This window comes from Coregonus clupeaformis, chromosome 26 (assembly GCF_020615455.1).
Source record: "Coregonus clupeaformis isolate EN_2021a chromosome 26, ASM2061545v1, whole genome shotgun sequence".
Classification (NCBI taxonomy): Eukaryota; Metazoa; Chordata; class Actinopteri; order Salmoniformes; family Salmonidae; genus Coregonus; species Coregonus clupeaformis.
Genome location: NC_059217.1, coordinates 44969008 through 44983902, shown reverse-complemented (window position 1 = coordinate 44983902; position 14895 = coordinate 44969008). Strand labels below are relative to the sequence as shown.

At 42.5% G+C, this 14895-nt stretch overlaps 1 protein-coding gene across 2 annotated transcripts in view; it reads left to right on the top strand.

The window, feature by feature from the left end:
* The window catches only part of kcnc1b (potassium voltage-gated channel, Shaw-related subfamily, member 1b), a 57756-nt gene extending 43311 nt beyond the window's left edge, over positions 1-14445 (top strand). Inside the window, exons 3-4 of one of the 2 annotated variants that reach the window (XM_041849815.2) lie at positions 344-520; positions 13682-14445. In XM_041849815.2, the coding sequence (XP_041705749.1) occupies positions 344-520; positions 13682-13815 (311 nt within the window). In that variant the 3' untranslated portion in view covers positions 13816-14445. Of the gene's footprint in view, positions 1-343; positions 521-8811; positions 9302-13681 lie in introns of those variants that run through there. The other variant, XM_041849814.2, reaches the window with a different exon arrangement.
* The last annotated feature ends 450 nt before the right edge of the window (positions 14446-14895 follow it).

Below are 14895 nucleotides of genomic sequence, written 5' to 3'. Positions count from 1 at the left end.
AAGATTTTCAAAGTGGGATAATTAAACTGGCAAAGTAGTGGTTTGTTACTAAACCTCATGATTAAACTTTAGCCAGAGCTCAGCACCGATTGAAGGGAGGTTAGCTTCCCAGGGAATACATCAAGTTGTATTGAATTGGATCCCCATATCTCTACTTTCATCTTCTCTAGTCTTTTGTTTGGCAGTTGGACAAGCAGCATTTCAAATGCTTTTTTTGATCAGTGTTTGATTGTGTTGTCTGGATCTCCCAGAGAGATTTTCTAAATTTAAATAATAATAATAATGTTCTTATAGGTGTTCTAATTCTATTTCTGTTGAATCTCTTGTGTCTGTCTGTCTGAAGATTCCAAGCTGAATGGGGAGGCGGCCAACGCAGCACTAGCCAATGAGGACTGTCCTCATATAGACCAGGCCATCTCGCCAGAGGAGATCTTCAGCCCCAGTGAGCGAGAACGGCCTTGTTGTCTCGTCACCACAGCTGCAGAACGACCCAACCACACGGGGGGAAGAGTCAGGAGGGGTACGTACACCTACAGTAACAGCCAAACACAGCCCAACCACACAGGGGGAGGAGGGAGGAGAGTTACGTACTGTAACAGCCAAACACAGGCCACTATCAAACGTGTTGCGTTCCCTACGACTTGATTATTCACAACCACAGACACAACGTCAACCTGTGGTCTGACACACACAGACCGCAGGTTGACGTTTATTGTCATGAGTCTTGTCCTGGAGCCAGAACTGAGCGATTTCCCCTTAGATTGGCCAGCTGCAAAGTTAAAATTGGCTATTTTGTAAAAATGTATGAAAACAAAAATGTGCTTTTTTTGGTCTTAATTTAAATAAATAAAAATCTACTTCATTCATCTCCAGCACCATCCCAACATCAACAAATGTGAAAATGGCGCGTTTCTAAGTTTTTGTAGTAAATAATATAGTGTTTCCAATGACATCATCAACCAATTAGTAGGCAATTAGTAGGCAATTAGTAGGCAATGCCCACTCACAATTGGTTAAAATCACACAATGCACACAGATGATGTCATCGGTAACACTTATCTTCCTCTTATCTTTTTTTTACTACAAAACAGATTTTTTTTTCACACACGTTGATGTTGGGGTGGTGCTGGAAATGATGAATTTGAAGCTGAACATTTTTTTTTAAATTTCCCTTTAAAGGTTAGGGTTGGGCATTAGGTTTAGCAGTGTGGTTAAGGGTAGGGTTAAAATCTGATTTTACTAGCTAGTAATTCAGCAGAGCTGCCTCCAGAACAAGATACATGATGAAAAACGCTAACCTGACACACAGACGCACGTGCATGTACACACACACACACACACACACACACACACACACACACACACACAACCACCTCTGTAGCTCAATTTGTAGAGCTTTGCGCTTGTAACGCCACCCATACGTAAAAATGTATGCGCACATGACTGTAAGTCGCTTTGGATAAAAGCGTCTGCTAAATGGCTTATTATTATTATTACACACACACACACACACACACACACACACACACACACACACACACACACACACACACACACACACACACACACACAGGGCTTGGCAATATACAGCTGCGGAAAAAATTTAAGAGACCACTGCAAAATTATCAGTTTCTCTGGTTTTACTATTTATAGGTATGTGTTTGGGGAAAAATAACATTTTTGGTTTATTCAATAATCTACTGACAACATTTCTCCCAAATAAAAATATTGTCATTTAGAGCATTTATTTGCAGAAAATGACAACTGGTCAAAATAACAAAATATGCAGTTTTTGTCAGACCTCGAATAATGCAAAGAAAATAAGTTATGTTCATTTTTTAAACAACACAATAGTAATGTTTTAACTTAGGAAGAGTTCAGAAATCAATATTTGGTGGAATAACCCTGATTTTCAAACACAGCTTTCATGCGTCTTGGCATGCTCTCCACCAGTCTTTCACGTTGATGTTGGATGACTTTATGCCACTCCTGGCGCAAAAATTCAAGCAGCTCGGCTTTGTTTGATGGCTTGTGACCATCCATCTTCCTCTTGATCACATTCCAGAAGTTTTCAATGGGGTTCAGGTCTGGAGATTGGGCTGGCCATGACAGGGTCTTGATCTGGTGGTCCTCCATCCACACCTTGATTGACCTGGCTGTGTGGCATGGCGCATTGTCCTGCTGGAAAAACCAATCTTCAGAGTTGGGGAACAATGTCAGAGCAAAAGGAAGCAAGTTTTCTTCCAGGACAACCTTGTATGTGGCTTGATTCATGCGTCCTTCACAAAGACAAATCTGCCCGATTCCAGCCTTGCTGAAGCACCCCCAGATCATCACCGATCCTCCACCAAATTTCACAGTGGGTGCGAGACACTGTGGCTTGTAGGCCTCTCCAGGTCTCTGTCTAACCATTAGACGACCAGGTGTTGGGCAAAGCTGAAAATTGGACTCATCAGAGAAGATTACCTTACTCCTCTACGGTCCAATCCTTATGGTCTTTTGCAAACCTCAGCCTGGCTCTTCTTTGCTTCTCATTGATGAAGGGCTTTTTTCTAGCTTTGCACGACTTCAGCCCTGCCCCTAGGAGCCTGTTTCGAACCATCCTCGCCGTGCACTTCACTCCAGCTGCCGTTCGCCATTCTTTTTGTAGGTCACTTGATGTCATCCTACAGTTGTTGAGTGACATTCGAATGAGTTGGCGGTCATCCCGGTCAGTAGAGTTGTTTTCGCCCTCTGCCGGTCTGTAGCTTTGTTGTCCCCAATGTCTGCTGCTTGACCTTGTTTTTATGAACCGCCGTCTTTGACATTTTAAGGATGGAAGCAACCTGACGCTCACTGTATCCCTCTGCCAGTAAAGCCAGAATTGACCCCTTCTTTTCCTCACTCAAAACTTTCCTTTTCAACTCTTTTGGCATGGTCAATAGTTATTTTTTGATTCATATTACTTTTGAGGTACTATTAGCACTGTTTTTGCCATCCAGCTGGTGCTATTGCAAGAGGATAGTGATGACCACAGCAGTGGTTTTTATACTTTTCCTCGTTAAATAAGATTTGGTTCAGGTGATCACCTAATCAGTACCTAATTCAGTAGAATGAGGTGTGCCTGTGTTGGAATTCAACAGACACTGGAATGGAATGGCTGTCATACATGTAGAGATGCTGATTTAAGAAAAATTTGCAGTGGTCTCTTAATTTTTTTCCACAGCTGTATATAACGATATTTTCATACAGTGCTAAATTAAATGAAAAGTTGTACAAATTGTTGTACTTCACTGTCAGCTTTGTCCTAGTTTGGTTGAGGAGAAAACTATCAGAATTTAGAACGATATTAAAACTACTTAGAACTCATTTGTTGCCCTATAAGGGTCATGCACTACTCATAAAACATATTCCAAACTTTTATTATTCCGAAACATAAAATACCACCACACTGTCCAAAATGAGAAAAATATTGGGATATTATGTTTTGGCGATATCACCCAGCCCTACACCCGCACCCACCCAACCACGCACACACACCCACCCACACATACCCACCCACCCACACACACCCACCCACACCCACCTGCATTCTGGGAAGTCCCAGGGTCTCGTTCTCAAGGGTTCCCTGATCACAGTAAAACAACAATCAAAATACAATGTGAAACAAAACAACAATCAAAATACAATGTGAAACAAAACAACAATCAAAATACAATGTGAAACAAAACAACAATCAAATACAATGTGAAACAAAACAACAATCAAAATACAATGTGAAACAAAACAACAATCAAAATACAATGTGAAACAAAACAACAATCAAAATACAATGTGAAACAAAACAACAATCAAAATACAATGTGAAACAAAACAACAATCAAAATACAGCCCAACACAAAATGTAAGAAAAGCAGTTAAATTCCTCAGCCACGAGGTCCTCAGCCACGAGGTCCTCAACTACTAGGTCCTCAGCCACTTGGTTCTCAGCCACGAGGTCCTCAGCCACTTGGTTCTCAGCTACGGGTTCCTCAGCCACGAGGTCCTCAGCCACGAGGTCCTCAGCCACGAGGTCCTCAGCCACGAGGTCCTCAGCCACTAGGTCCTCAGCCACTAGGTCCTCAGCCACTAGGTCCTCGGCCACTAGGTCCTCAGCCACGAGGTCCTCAGCCAATACGTCCTCAACTACGAGGTCCTCAGCCACTAGTCCTCAACTACGAGGTCCTCAGCCACTAGTCCTCAGCCACTAGGTTCTCAGCCACGAGGTCCTCAGCCATGAGGTCCTCAGCCACGAGGTCCTCAGCCACTAGTCCTCAACTACGAGGTCCTCAGCCACTAGTCCTCAGCCACTAGTCCTCAGCCACTAGGTCCTCAGCCACTAGTCCTCAGCCACGAGGTCCTCAGCCACGAGGTCCTCAGCCACTAGTCTTCAACTACGAGGTCCTCAGCCACTAGGTCCTCAACTACTAGTCTCTCAGCCACTAGTCCTCAGCCACTAGGTCCTCAGCCACGAGGTCCTCAGCCACGAGGTCCTCAGCCACGAGGTCCTCAGCCACAAGGGACTCAACCAACTCTTTAAACTGCCAGAGCGGCACCACAACATCCAACTGTAATGAGTTTTGTAAATTGTTCCAGCAAATCTCCATTCTGGTTTGACCTCCTTTTATAGATCTGCATTCTGGTTAGACGTCTCACTCCTAACAATAGATAGCAGTCACTTTACAAAGGTTTTGTCTGACTTTTGACCAACGTCTTTTTTTAAAGGCTTTGTAGATTCAACTTGTACTTCCTGTAGCTCTGGAGACGAGGGCTCTGACCTCCTTAGAACATAACGGGTCATTGAAGACGCACTCCAGCTATGTTTTTACTTTTCCCGTTGAAAAGCGATATCCCAGTATAAATATAGTAATGTACACACACTTAAGCGTAAAAAATAATGTTTTGAGCTTAACACATTTTGGGGGGGACTCTATTGCGAAAGCCAGGGACTTCTAAAAAATACTTTGGCAAAAACCGATGGTCAGGACATTACTGGGCATTATTGAATAGCCCATGAGGCCATCAGATTGAGTTTTGTATCCAAATAATATAATAATAATATAATATGCCATTTAGCAGACGCTTTTATCCAAAGCGACTTACAGTCATGCGTGCATACATTTTTGTGTATTTGTGGTCCCGGGGATCGAACCCACTACCTTGGCGTTACAAGCGCCGTGCTCTACCAGCTGAGCTACAGAGGACACAAATGGCACCATATTCTCTTTATAGTGTATTACTTTTGATCAGGGCCCATTTTGTCCTATATATATATATATTTTTTTTTAACCCCAGCCCCTGTCCCCGCAGGAGGCCTTCTGCCTTTTGGTAGGCCGTCACTGTAAATAAGAATTTGTTCTTAACTGACTTGCCTAGTTAAATAAAGGTTACATAAAAAATAAAATGTATATAATAGACCAATCAGACGGGAAGATTCCCTTAGGCAGGCCTGAAGGTGTAATGGTTGGTTTAATGTCTTATAATCCTGACATTGGATAGAATAAAGCACTTTTATTTGAACGTGATCCTTTTGGAAGTTGCGTTGCAGCTATGATGTAGAGCCTAACTATCTTGGTGGACAGGCTTTCATGAAAAAGAGTCAACAATGTACAGTATATACTTGCAGTTATATCTCAGGAGAGCACCAGGATACATATAGCTGTAGGGATATAGAACCATCAACACCTCAATCAGCCGTTTCAATTTTGCAAAACAAACATCTTAAAATATTACGTTAAAACCTCCAGATCAACATGCTCTCTTAAACACTGACAAACAGTATTATATAATATCCTATAGTTCACACTGACAAACAGTATTATATAATATCCTATAGTTCACACTGACAAACAGTATTATATAATATCCTATAGTTCACACTGACAAACAGTATTATATAATATCCTATAGTTCACACTGACAAACAGTATTATATAATATCCTATAGTTCACACTGACAAACAGTATTATATAATATCCTATAGTTCACACTGACAAACAGTATTATATAATATCCTATAGTTCACACTGACGGAAACAGTATTGTATAATATCCTATAGTTCACACTGACGGAAACAGTATCGTATAATATCCTATAGTTCACACTGACGGAAACAGTATTGTATAATATCCTATAGTTCACACTGACGGAAACAGTATCGTATAATATCCTATAGTTCACACTGACGGAAACAGTATCGTATAATATCCTATAGTTCACACTGACTGAAGCTTAAACTCAAGCACAATCACCATATCTTATCTTCTCTAGAAGAAGCCCAATCCCTCTATATGTTGTTGGCAGCAGACTGCCAACAATATATATATCATACATAATGTAGCTACCATATTTTACACAAGACAACCAATTGTATAATTTTTCTATGAAATAAAATGTGCTTGTGAAGAAAGTGTTGATGTATGTTTTGTTTGTGTTTTACTGGGCTGTATCATGTCTGTTTGTGTTTTACTGGCCTGTATCATGGATGTCTGTGTTTTACTGGCCTGTATCATGGATGTCTGTGTTTTACTGGCCTGTATCATGTATGTTTGTGTTTTACTGGCCTGTATCATGTATGTTTGTGTTTTACTGGCCTGTATCATGAATGTTTGTTCTACTAATGATAATCATGTTGACTATGAATCAGCTTGTCATTATGGCGCATGCCCTGTCTTGCTGATGGGTGTTATTAGTGTGGTGATGGTGGAGCAAACACAAAAGGAGTACAGGGTTATGAGGTTACTCAAGAACAACATTTAAATAATACCAACTGATTTGTATATTTATATATTTTTTAATTTAACCAGATTTGCAATGACAACCTGAAATTGTAGCATTTATTTGATATTGCATGACTACGCCAACTCTAATCCAGACTATTTTAACTGGTATCTAAAAGATATTGTGCTATTGGGGTTAGATCCAACAGTGACCTAACAAATCTCCTATTGCCATCGATGCATCATTTATGCAAAACCTCAAATTAGGAGATTCATCTCTTGGCTTTTAGTAAATATAGATCTAGTGAAATTGGAACACAAGACGAAATCCCAAAGTATACAGGGAGAGTAACAATATACTGTAGCAGACTGCCAACATATTCTCCAATATACTGTAGCAGACTGCCAACATATTCTCCAATATACTGTAGCAGACTGCCAACATATTCTCCAATATACTGTAGCAGACTGCCGACATATTCTCCAATATACTGCAGCAGACTGCCAACATATTCTCCAATATACTGCAGCAGACTGCCAACATATTCTCCAATATACTGTAGCAGACTGCCAACATATTCGCCAATATACTGTAGCAGACTCTCAACATATTCTCCAATATACTGTAGCAGACTGCCAACATATTCTCCAATATACTGTAGCAGACTGCCAACATATTCTCCAATATACTGTAGCAGACTGCCAACATATTCTCCAATATACTGTAGCAGACTGCCAACATATTCTCCAATATACTGTAGCAGACTGCCAACATATTCTCCAATATACTGTAGCAGACTGCCAACATATTCTCCAATATACTGCAGCAGACTGCCAACATATTCTCCAATATACTGTAGCAGACTGCCAACATATTCTCCAATATACTGCAGCAGACTGCCAACATATTCTCCAATATACTGCAGCAGACTGCCAACATATTCTCCAATATACTGTAGCAGACTGCCAACATATTCTCCAATATACTGCAGCAGACTGCCAACATATTCTCCAATATACTGTAGCAGACTGCCAACATATTCTCCAATATACTGTAGCAGACTGCCAACATATTCTCCAATATACTGCAGCAGACTGCCAACATATTCTCCAATATACTGTAGCAGACTGCCAACATATTCTCCAATATACTGTAGCAGACTGCCAACATATTCTCCAATATACTGCAGCAGACTGCCAACATATTCTCCAATATACTGCAGCAGACTGCCAACATATTCTCCAATATACTGTAGCAGACTGCCAACATATTCTCCAATATACTGTAGCAGACTGCCAACATATTCTCCAATATACTGTAGCAGACTGCCAACATAGTATACCCCACTCAGGTGGCGTAGTTGTCTGTCAACATGTGTTGTCTGCTCTTCTAAACCATTCCAGTACCACCCTTTGCATGCATGCCGTTGAACTAGCTACTGCTTCATCTGATGCAGTCAATGCATACAGGTACTACTGACACAGTCAATGCATACAGGTACTACTGACACAGTCAATGCATGGACAATAATGCTGTTGTTGACCTCACTGGCTGACTGACTGAAATCTGTTGACTTTTGTGTTTGGAGGAAAACAAAAAGAAGAAAGCAACAGGTTGTAAGAAATAAAGAAAAACATTCATATTGGCTTGTACTGTACTCAAAACACTGCAATGTACTGTACTCAAAACACTGCAATGTACTGTACACAAAACACTGCAATGTACTGTACTCAAAACACTGCAATGTACTGTACTCAAAACACTGCAATGTATTGTACTCAAAACACTGCAATGTTCTGTACTCAAAACACTGCATTGTATTGTGCTCAAAACACTGCAATGCACTGTGCTCAAAACACTGCAATGTACTGTACGCAAAACACTGCAATGTACTGTACGCAAAACACTGCAATGTACTGTACGCAAAACACTGCAATGTACTGTACTCAAAACACTGCAATGTACTGTACTCAAAACTTTCAGTGCACTGTACTCAAAACTTTCAGTGTACTATACTCAAAACACTCTGCACTGTACTGTACTCAAAACACTCTCTGTTTTCCAACTGAAGGTTATGACAAGCCTTGGAGCGCCCTAAACAGCATGTCTGGCATGAGCGTGAGCGGCCTGGGCGGCCATGACACCTCTGGAGTGTCGTCCTCCTGCGTTTCCGCCCTGCCCTGCAGTCCATCCTGTCTCATCCAGCACTCACACTCCCCCATCCCATCCATTCTCTGAACTCTAGCATGGTTCACTAGGAGACTTTGGCCCTGTCCACACTCAACCCCTAGCGGTAGCCACTACCTGCTAAACACTTGTGGAGATCTGATTGGATAGGTGTAGGCAATATGGTGATAGCTCCACCTGGCCTATCAGAGGGCAAGGTGGAGTTCTCACCATATATTATTGCTTAATTAAGCCTCTCCAATCCTCTCAGATCTCCACAAGTGTCTATGGGATGTTTCTGGATAAATCTTATCACTATGTGACCTGTCCCCTCTCTACTGCTCCCCCCTCTCTACTGCTCTCCCCTCTCTCCTGCTCTCCCCTCTCTCCTGCTCTCCCCTCTCTCCTGCTCCCCCCTCTCTACTGCTCTCCCCTCTCTCCTGCTCTCCCCTCTCTCCTGCTCTCCCCTCTCTCCTGCTCCCCCCTCTCTACTGCTCCCCCCTCTCTCCTGCTCTCCCCTCTCTCCTGCTCTCCCCTCTCTCCTGCTCTCCCCTCTCTACTGCTCTCCCCTCTCTCCTGCTCTCCCCTCTCTCCTGCTCTCCCCTCTCTACTGCTCTCCCCTCTCTCCTGCTCTCCCCTCTCTACTGCTCTCCCCTCTCTACTGCTCTCCCCTCTCTACTGCTCTCCCCTCTCTACTCCTCTCCCCTCTCTCCTGCTCTCCCCTCTCTCCTGCTCTCCCTCTCTCCTCCTCTCCCCTCTCTACTGCTCCCCCCTCTCTCCTGCTCTCCCCTCTCTACTGCTCTCCCCTCTCTCCTGCTCTCCCCTCTCTACTGCTCCCCCCTCTCTCCTGCTCCCCCCTCTCTACTGCTCTCCCCTCTCTACTGCTCCCCCCTCTCTACTGCTCTCCCCTCTCTACTGCTCTCTCCTGCTCTCTCCTGCTCTCTCCTCTCTCCTGCTCTCTCCTGCTCTCTCCTCTCCCCTCTCTACTGCTCTCCCCTCTCTACTGCTCTCCCCTCTCTACTGCTCTCTCCTGCTCTCTCCTGCTCTCTCCTCTCCCCTCTCTACTGCTCTCCCCTCTCTACTCTCTCCTCTCTCATCTCTACTGCTCTCCCCTCTCTACTCTCTCCTCTCTCTTCTCTCCTGCTCTCTCTTCTCTTCTGCTCTCTCTTCTCTCCTGCTCTCTCTTCTCTCCTGCTCTCCCCTCTCTACTGCTCTCTCCTGCTCTCCCCTCTCTACTGCTCTCCCCTCTCTACTGCTCTCCCCTCTCTACTGCTCTCTCCTCTCTCCTCCTCTCTCCTGCTCTTCTCTACTGCTCTCTCCTCTCTACTCCTCTCTACTGCTCTCTCCTCCTCTCCTCCTCTCTCCTGCTCTCTCCTCTCTCCTCCTCTCTACTGCTCTCTCCTCCTCTCTCCTGCTCTCTCCTCTCTCCTGCTCTTCTCTACTGCTCTCTCCTCTCTACTCCTCTCTACTGCTCTCTCCTCCTCTCCTCCTCTCTCCTGCTCTCTCCTCTCTCCTCCTCTCTACTGCTCTCTCCTCCTCTCTCCTGCTCTCTCCTCTCTCCTGCTCTTCTCTACTGCTCTCTCCTCTCTACTCCTCTCTACTGCTCTCTCCTCCTCTCCTCCTCTCTCCTGCTCTCTCCTCTCTCCTCCTCTCTACTGCTCTCTCCTCCTCTCTCCTGCTCTGTCCTCTCTACTGCTCTCTCCTCTCTACTCCTCTCTACTGCTCTCTCCTCCTCTCCTCCTCTCTCTTCCTCTCTCCTCCTCCTCTCCTCCTCTCTTTAGTTTTACTCTTGCCCTTACTCCTGCTTTCCTTTCTTCTTCTTCTCTTTTTTCTGTCCCCAATTTGTCTCCAAATTTAAATAATGGTACAAATACTCCCAAGACAAGGTGTTAGCTTGGGAGTGTCATCAGCTCCAGTCCATGTTCAGTACATTGCCACACAGGCCTCTTTGCATGGATTGCCTAGTTCAGCTTCAGAGCTAGCTAGAGTAAAGCATTGATGATATACTAGTGTGATATCTGATTCTACAGGATGTAATCCCCTATTGTCTAGTTCTACTACCTTTCTATCATTGCCTGTTGCTTTTGATCTCTCATACTTTGACTTTCCGTTCCATATTAATAACATCTGCTTTTTAAAACAAAAAACTTGTGAAACAAAGACAATTTCATAAGATGTATTTAACCCCTGCTTTAAAATGTTTCTGATGCTGAAGCTATGGTTTTACTTGGGAGCGCACAGCTGTTTTTGCGGCCCAAATGGCACCCTATTCCCTACATAGTGGACTACTTTAGACCAGAGCCCTACAGGCCCTGGTCAAATGTTGTGCACTTTATAGGGAATAGGGTGCCATTTGGGACACAGAGAAGTTGTTGAGTATCTCCCATTTAAGTATTTATTTGTTACAAAGTGAAGACGTTCTAAATACAGGATGTGTGTGATGAGACAGACTTTATAACTCTGAAAGTGCCAGTACAGATTTCAAACCTGGAATGAATAGAGATCTAGAATGATGATTCTAGAATGAGGAAGATATCTATAATGATGATGATTCTAGAATGAGGAAGATATCTAGAATGATGATGAATCTAGAATGAGGAAATGGTGACGATTTTTCTGATACTAGTGATGATGATACGTTCGTTGTCAACAGAAACTAAACTTTCGTTTCATTTGCATGTGTTGCATGAGATATTATGTTCAACGAGAAGCTAACTGTATCACATGTAAGAAAAATATTTTGCTTTCTTTCAAAAGATTCTAACTTTTATTATGCACATTTTGAAGCAGCTTATTCTATAGCAAGAGACTCATAGCAGAACAATTCATGTAGCTGTCATTTTTTACCCAAATTCAGGGATCGTTTACTTACTATGTGGTTTTAGGAAATCATTTATATAGGAACCTACTTTCAAAAGAGGAACACGACTTAATATACCAAACGTTAAATGAAAATATTTACTAGTGAGATAATATGAACTGTTTGCAGACATGATGATATATCGTTAACATCTGTAGGAATATGTATTTTTTCAGCCCCAATACTTATATACTAAAACATAGAGAAAAAGCACTTTAACAAGTCTTTAGTTGACTTATTTATCAGTAACGTTAATCCTAATAAAATATATCCTGTTTTATTTTGGCAAGGTTTTCCGTTTCCTTTTGTCTGATCATGTCTCTGCTGTGGTGGTGCTTGATGTTAACTGTTAAAGCCTTGTGAAGATAACATGTCAAAAGAGATACAGGTGAACTAACTATATGGTCGTATGTAATGCAATTATATAAGGGTCCAGTACAGTACAGTATGGGGTTTTGGGGGATATTGGGGAAAGTACATGCATGTATTTTACATTATGCAAAAGAAAATAATTCAAATACAAGATGTAAATAAAATAAAAAGTCATTGCATGAAATAAATTTTGTATACAACAGTGTTTTAGACTCTGTTTTTATTTAACAGACAAAACATGCATTCATGTTTGTAACTTTTTGCGCTAGCATATATAGCTAGTGCTTTGGCCCGTTGTATAGCCAACAGTACTTGTGTGCGGGGTCAAAGAGTTCTTCCATGAGTTCAGACTATGGGAGCATGGCAACTACTGACTGAACCCCCTGTACACATACTGACTGAACCCCTGTACAACAACAGCATGATCTGGGCATGAATATTAACATTCTCAAGAATCCAACCTTTTGTTTGCAAACAAACAGTGTGTCTCCTCCGTCTGATGCCTTTGCCTTGAATCGAAGCATGGGAAATACATGGTCAACCTGACACCTTTACCATGATGAGAAACAGAGCACATTTTATTTACCGTCATTCCATCACCTGCCCCCCTACACTGTTCTAGTAGAGGTAGCCTAGCCTAGCCACCTGCCCCCTACACTGTTCTAGTAGAGGTAGCCTAGCCTAGCCACCTGCCCCCCTACACTGTTCTAGTAGAGGTAGCCTAGCCTAGCCACCTGCCCCCCTACACTGTTCTAGTAGAGGTAGCCTAGCCACCTGCCCCCTACACTGTTCTAGTAGAGGTAGCCTAGCCACCTGCCCCCTACACTGTTCTAGTAGAGGTAGCCTAGCCACCTGCCCCCCTACACTGTTCTAGTAGAGGTAGCCTAGCCTAGCCATCTGCCCCCCTACACTGTTCTAGTAGAGGTAGCCTAGCCATCTGCCCCCCTACACTGTTCTAGTAGAGGTAGCCTAGCCACCTGCCCCCCTACACTGTTCTAGTAGAGGTAGCCTAGCCTAGCCACCTGCCCCACTACACTGTTCTAGTAGAGGTAGCCTAGCCACCTGCCCCCCTACACTGTTCTAGTAGAGGTAGCCTAGCCTAGCCATCTGCCCCCTACACTGTTCTAGTAGAGGTAGCCTAGCCACCTGCCCCCCTACACTGTTCTAGTAGAGGTAGCCTAGCCACCTGCCCCCCTACACTGTTCTAGTAGAGGTAGCCTAGCCTAGCCTCTACACTGTTCTAGTAGAGGTAGCCTAGCCACCTGCCCCCTACACTGTTCTAGTAGAGGTAGCCTAGCCACCTGCCCCCCTACACTGTTCTAGTAGAGGTAGCCTAGCCACCTGCCCCCTACACTGTTCTAGTAGAGGTAGCCTAGCCTAGCCACCTGTTCTAGTAGAGGTAGCCTAGCCTAGCCAAGCCACCTGTTCTAGTAGAGGTAGCCACCTGCCCTGTCCTTCATCTCCATCATTTCGTCCTATCCCTCATACATAATTTGTTGTAATAATTGTTTGTGTTGTTGTTTTGTTTTTGATATGTTTGTAGAGACCACCCAGCGACAGCCCCGGAGCAGACCACCAGCATCAGATTCAGTTTGTGTAATGAACCATGGTGTTCCCACCACTATATGTCTATCCCATAATAAGACCCCCCCACCCCAACGCCAGCCCCCCACCTGATAATACAGTAGCTTTGTTTGTTGTGTGTATAAAATGAGGAGTTTTAAACAAATGGGTGTTACACTGGCAACCTGTACATCACAGACCAAATGGCACCCTATTCCCTATGTAGTGCACTAGTTTTGAACAGGGTTATACCCACCTATGCAGGCCCTGGTCAAAAGCAGTGCACTACATAGGGAATAGTGAAGCCATTCGGTTTTAAGACACATCCTAACTCAGCATAGATGTAGCACAGAGGGAGTGTTGTTGTCAAGCCTTAGGGTAGCTCAGTATCTGTGACTGGTTATTGTGCTGTAACGTGCTGTAATGCTCTGTGCCTATTTTGTGCCTAGTGCCTGTATATTAGCTTTCGTGTGCAGAAGTTGTGTACTAGTATTCCCAAATGTTTTTTGATTGATTATCAAATATTTGTGTGCTGCTTCTGTTAAAAAAAAAAAAAATGTTTTTGCTTCGATAACTAGAATGAGATTCTAGAACGAGATTCTATTTCTAGAATCCTCAACAAATTATCAGCAAGTGTATAGTAAATTGCACTGTCATAGTCACTTCTGAATGACAATAATAATGATAGAGGATCATATTAATAATAATATTAATATTAATAATAACAATGAGGATCATATTAATAAGAATAAGAATAATAATACCAATTAATAATAACAATAATAATGATAATGAGGATAATATTAATACTAAGATTAATAATGATGATCATATTAATATATATATATTAATAATGATAGAGGGTAATATTATTAATAACAATAATGATAATAATCAGAATAATAATAATAATAATAATAATAAAAATAATAATAATCATAATAATATTCATAATAATGGTAATAATAATAATAATAGCCTTTTGCACCGTTTGCACCTGTGAACTTTAACATTCCTTTCATTATAACTGAATATATCAAAGTTAGGAATTAAATACTGTATGTCCACACAGGAGACCAAACACAATGACGTGCAATATCATTATTAACAAAAACACACCACTCATTCCTTTTCTGTTGATCACGAAGCCAAGGCATTATATAACGGCCAGATCTGGTGGTTAAGCAAATTCCC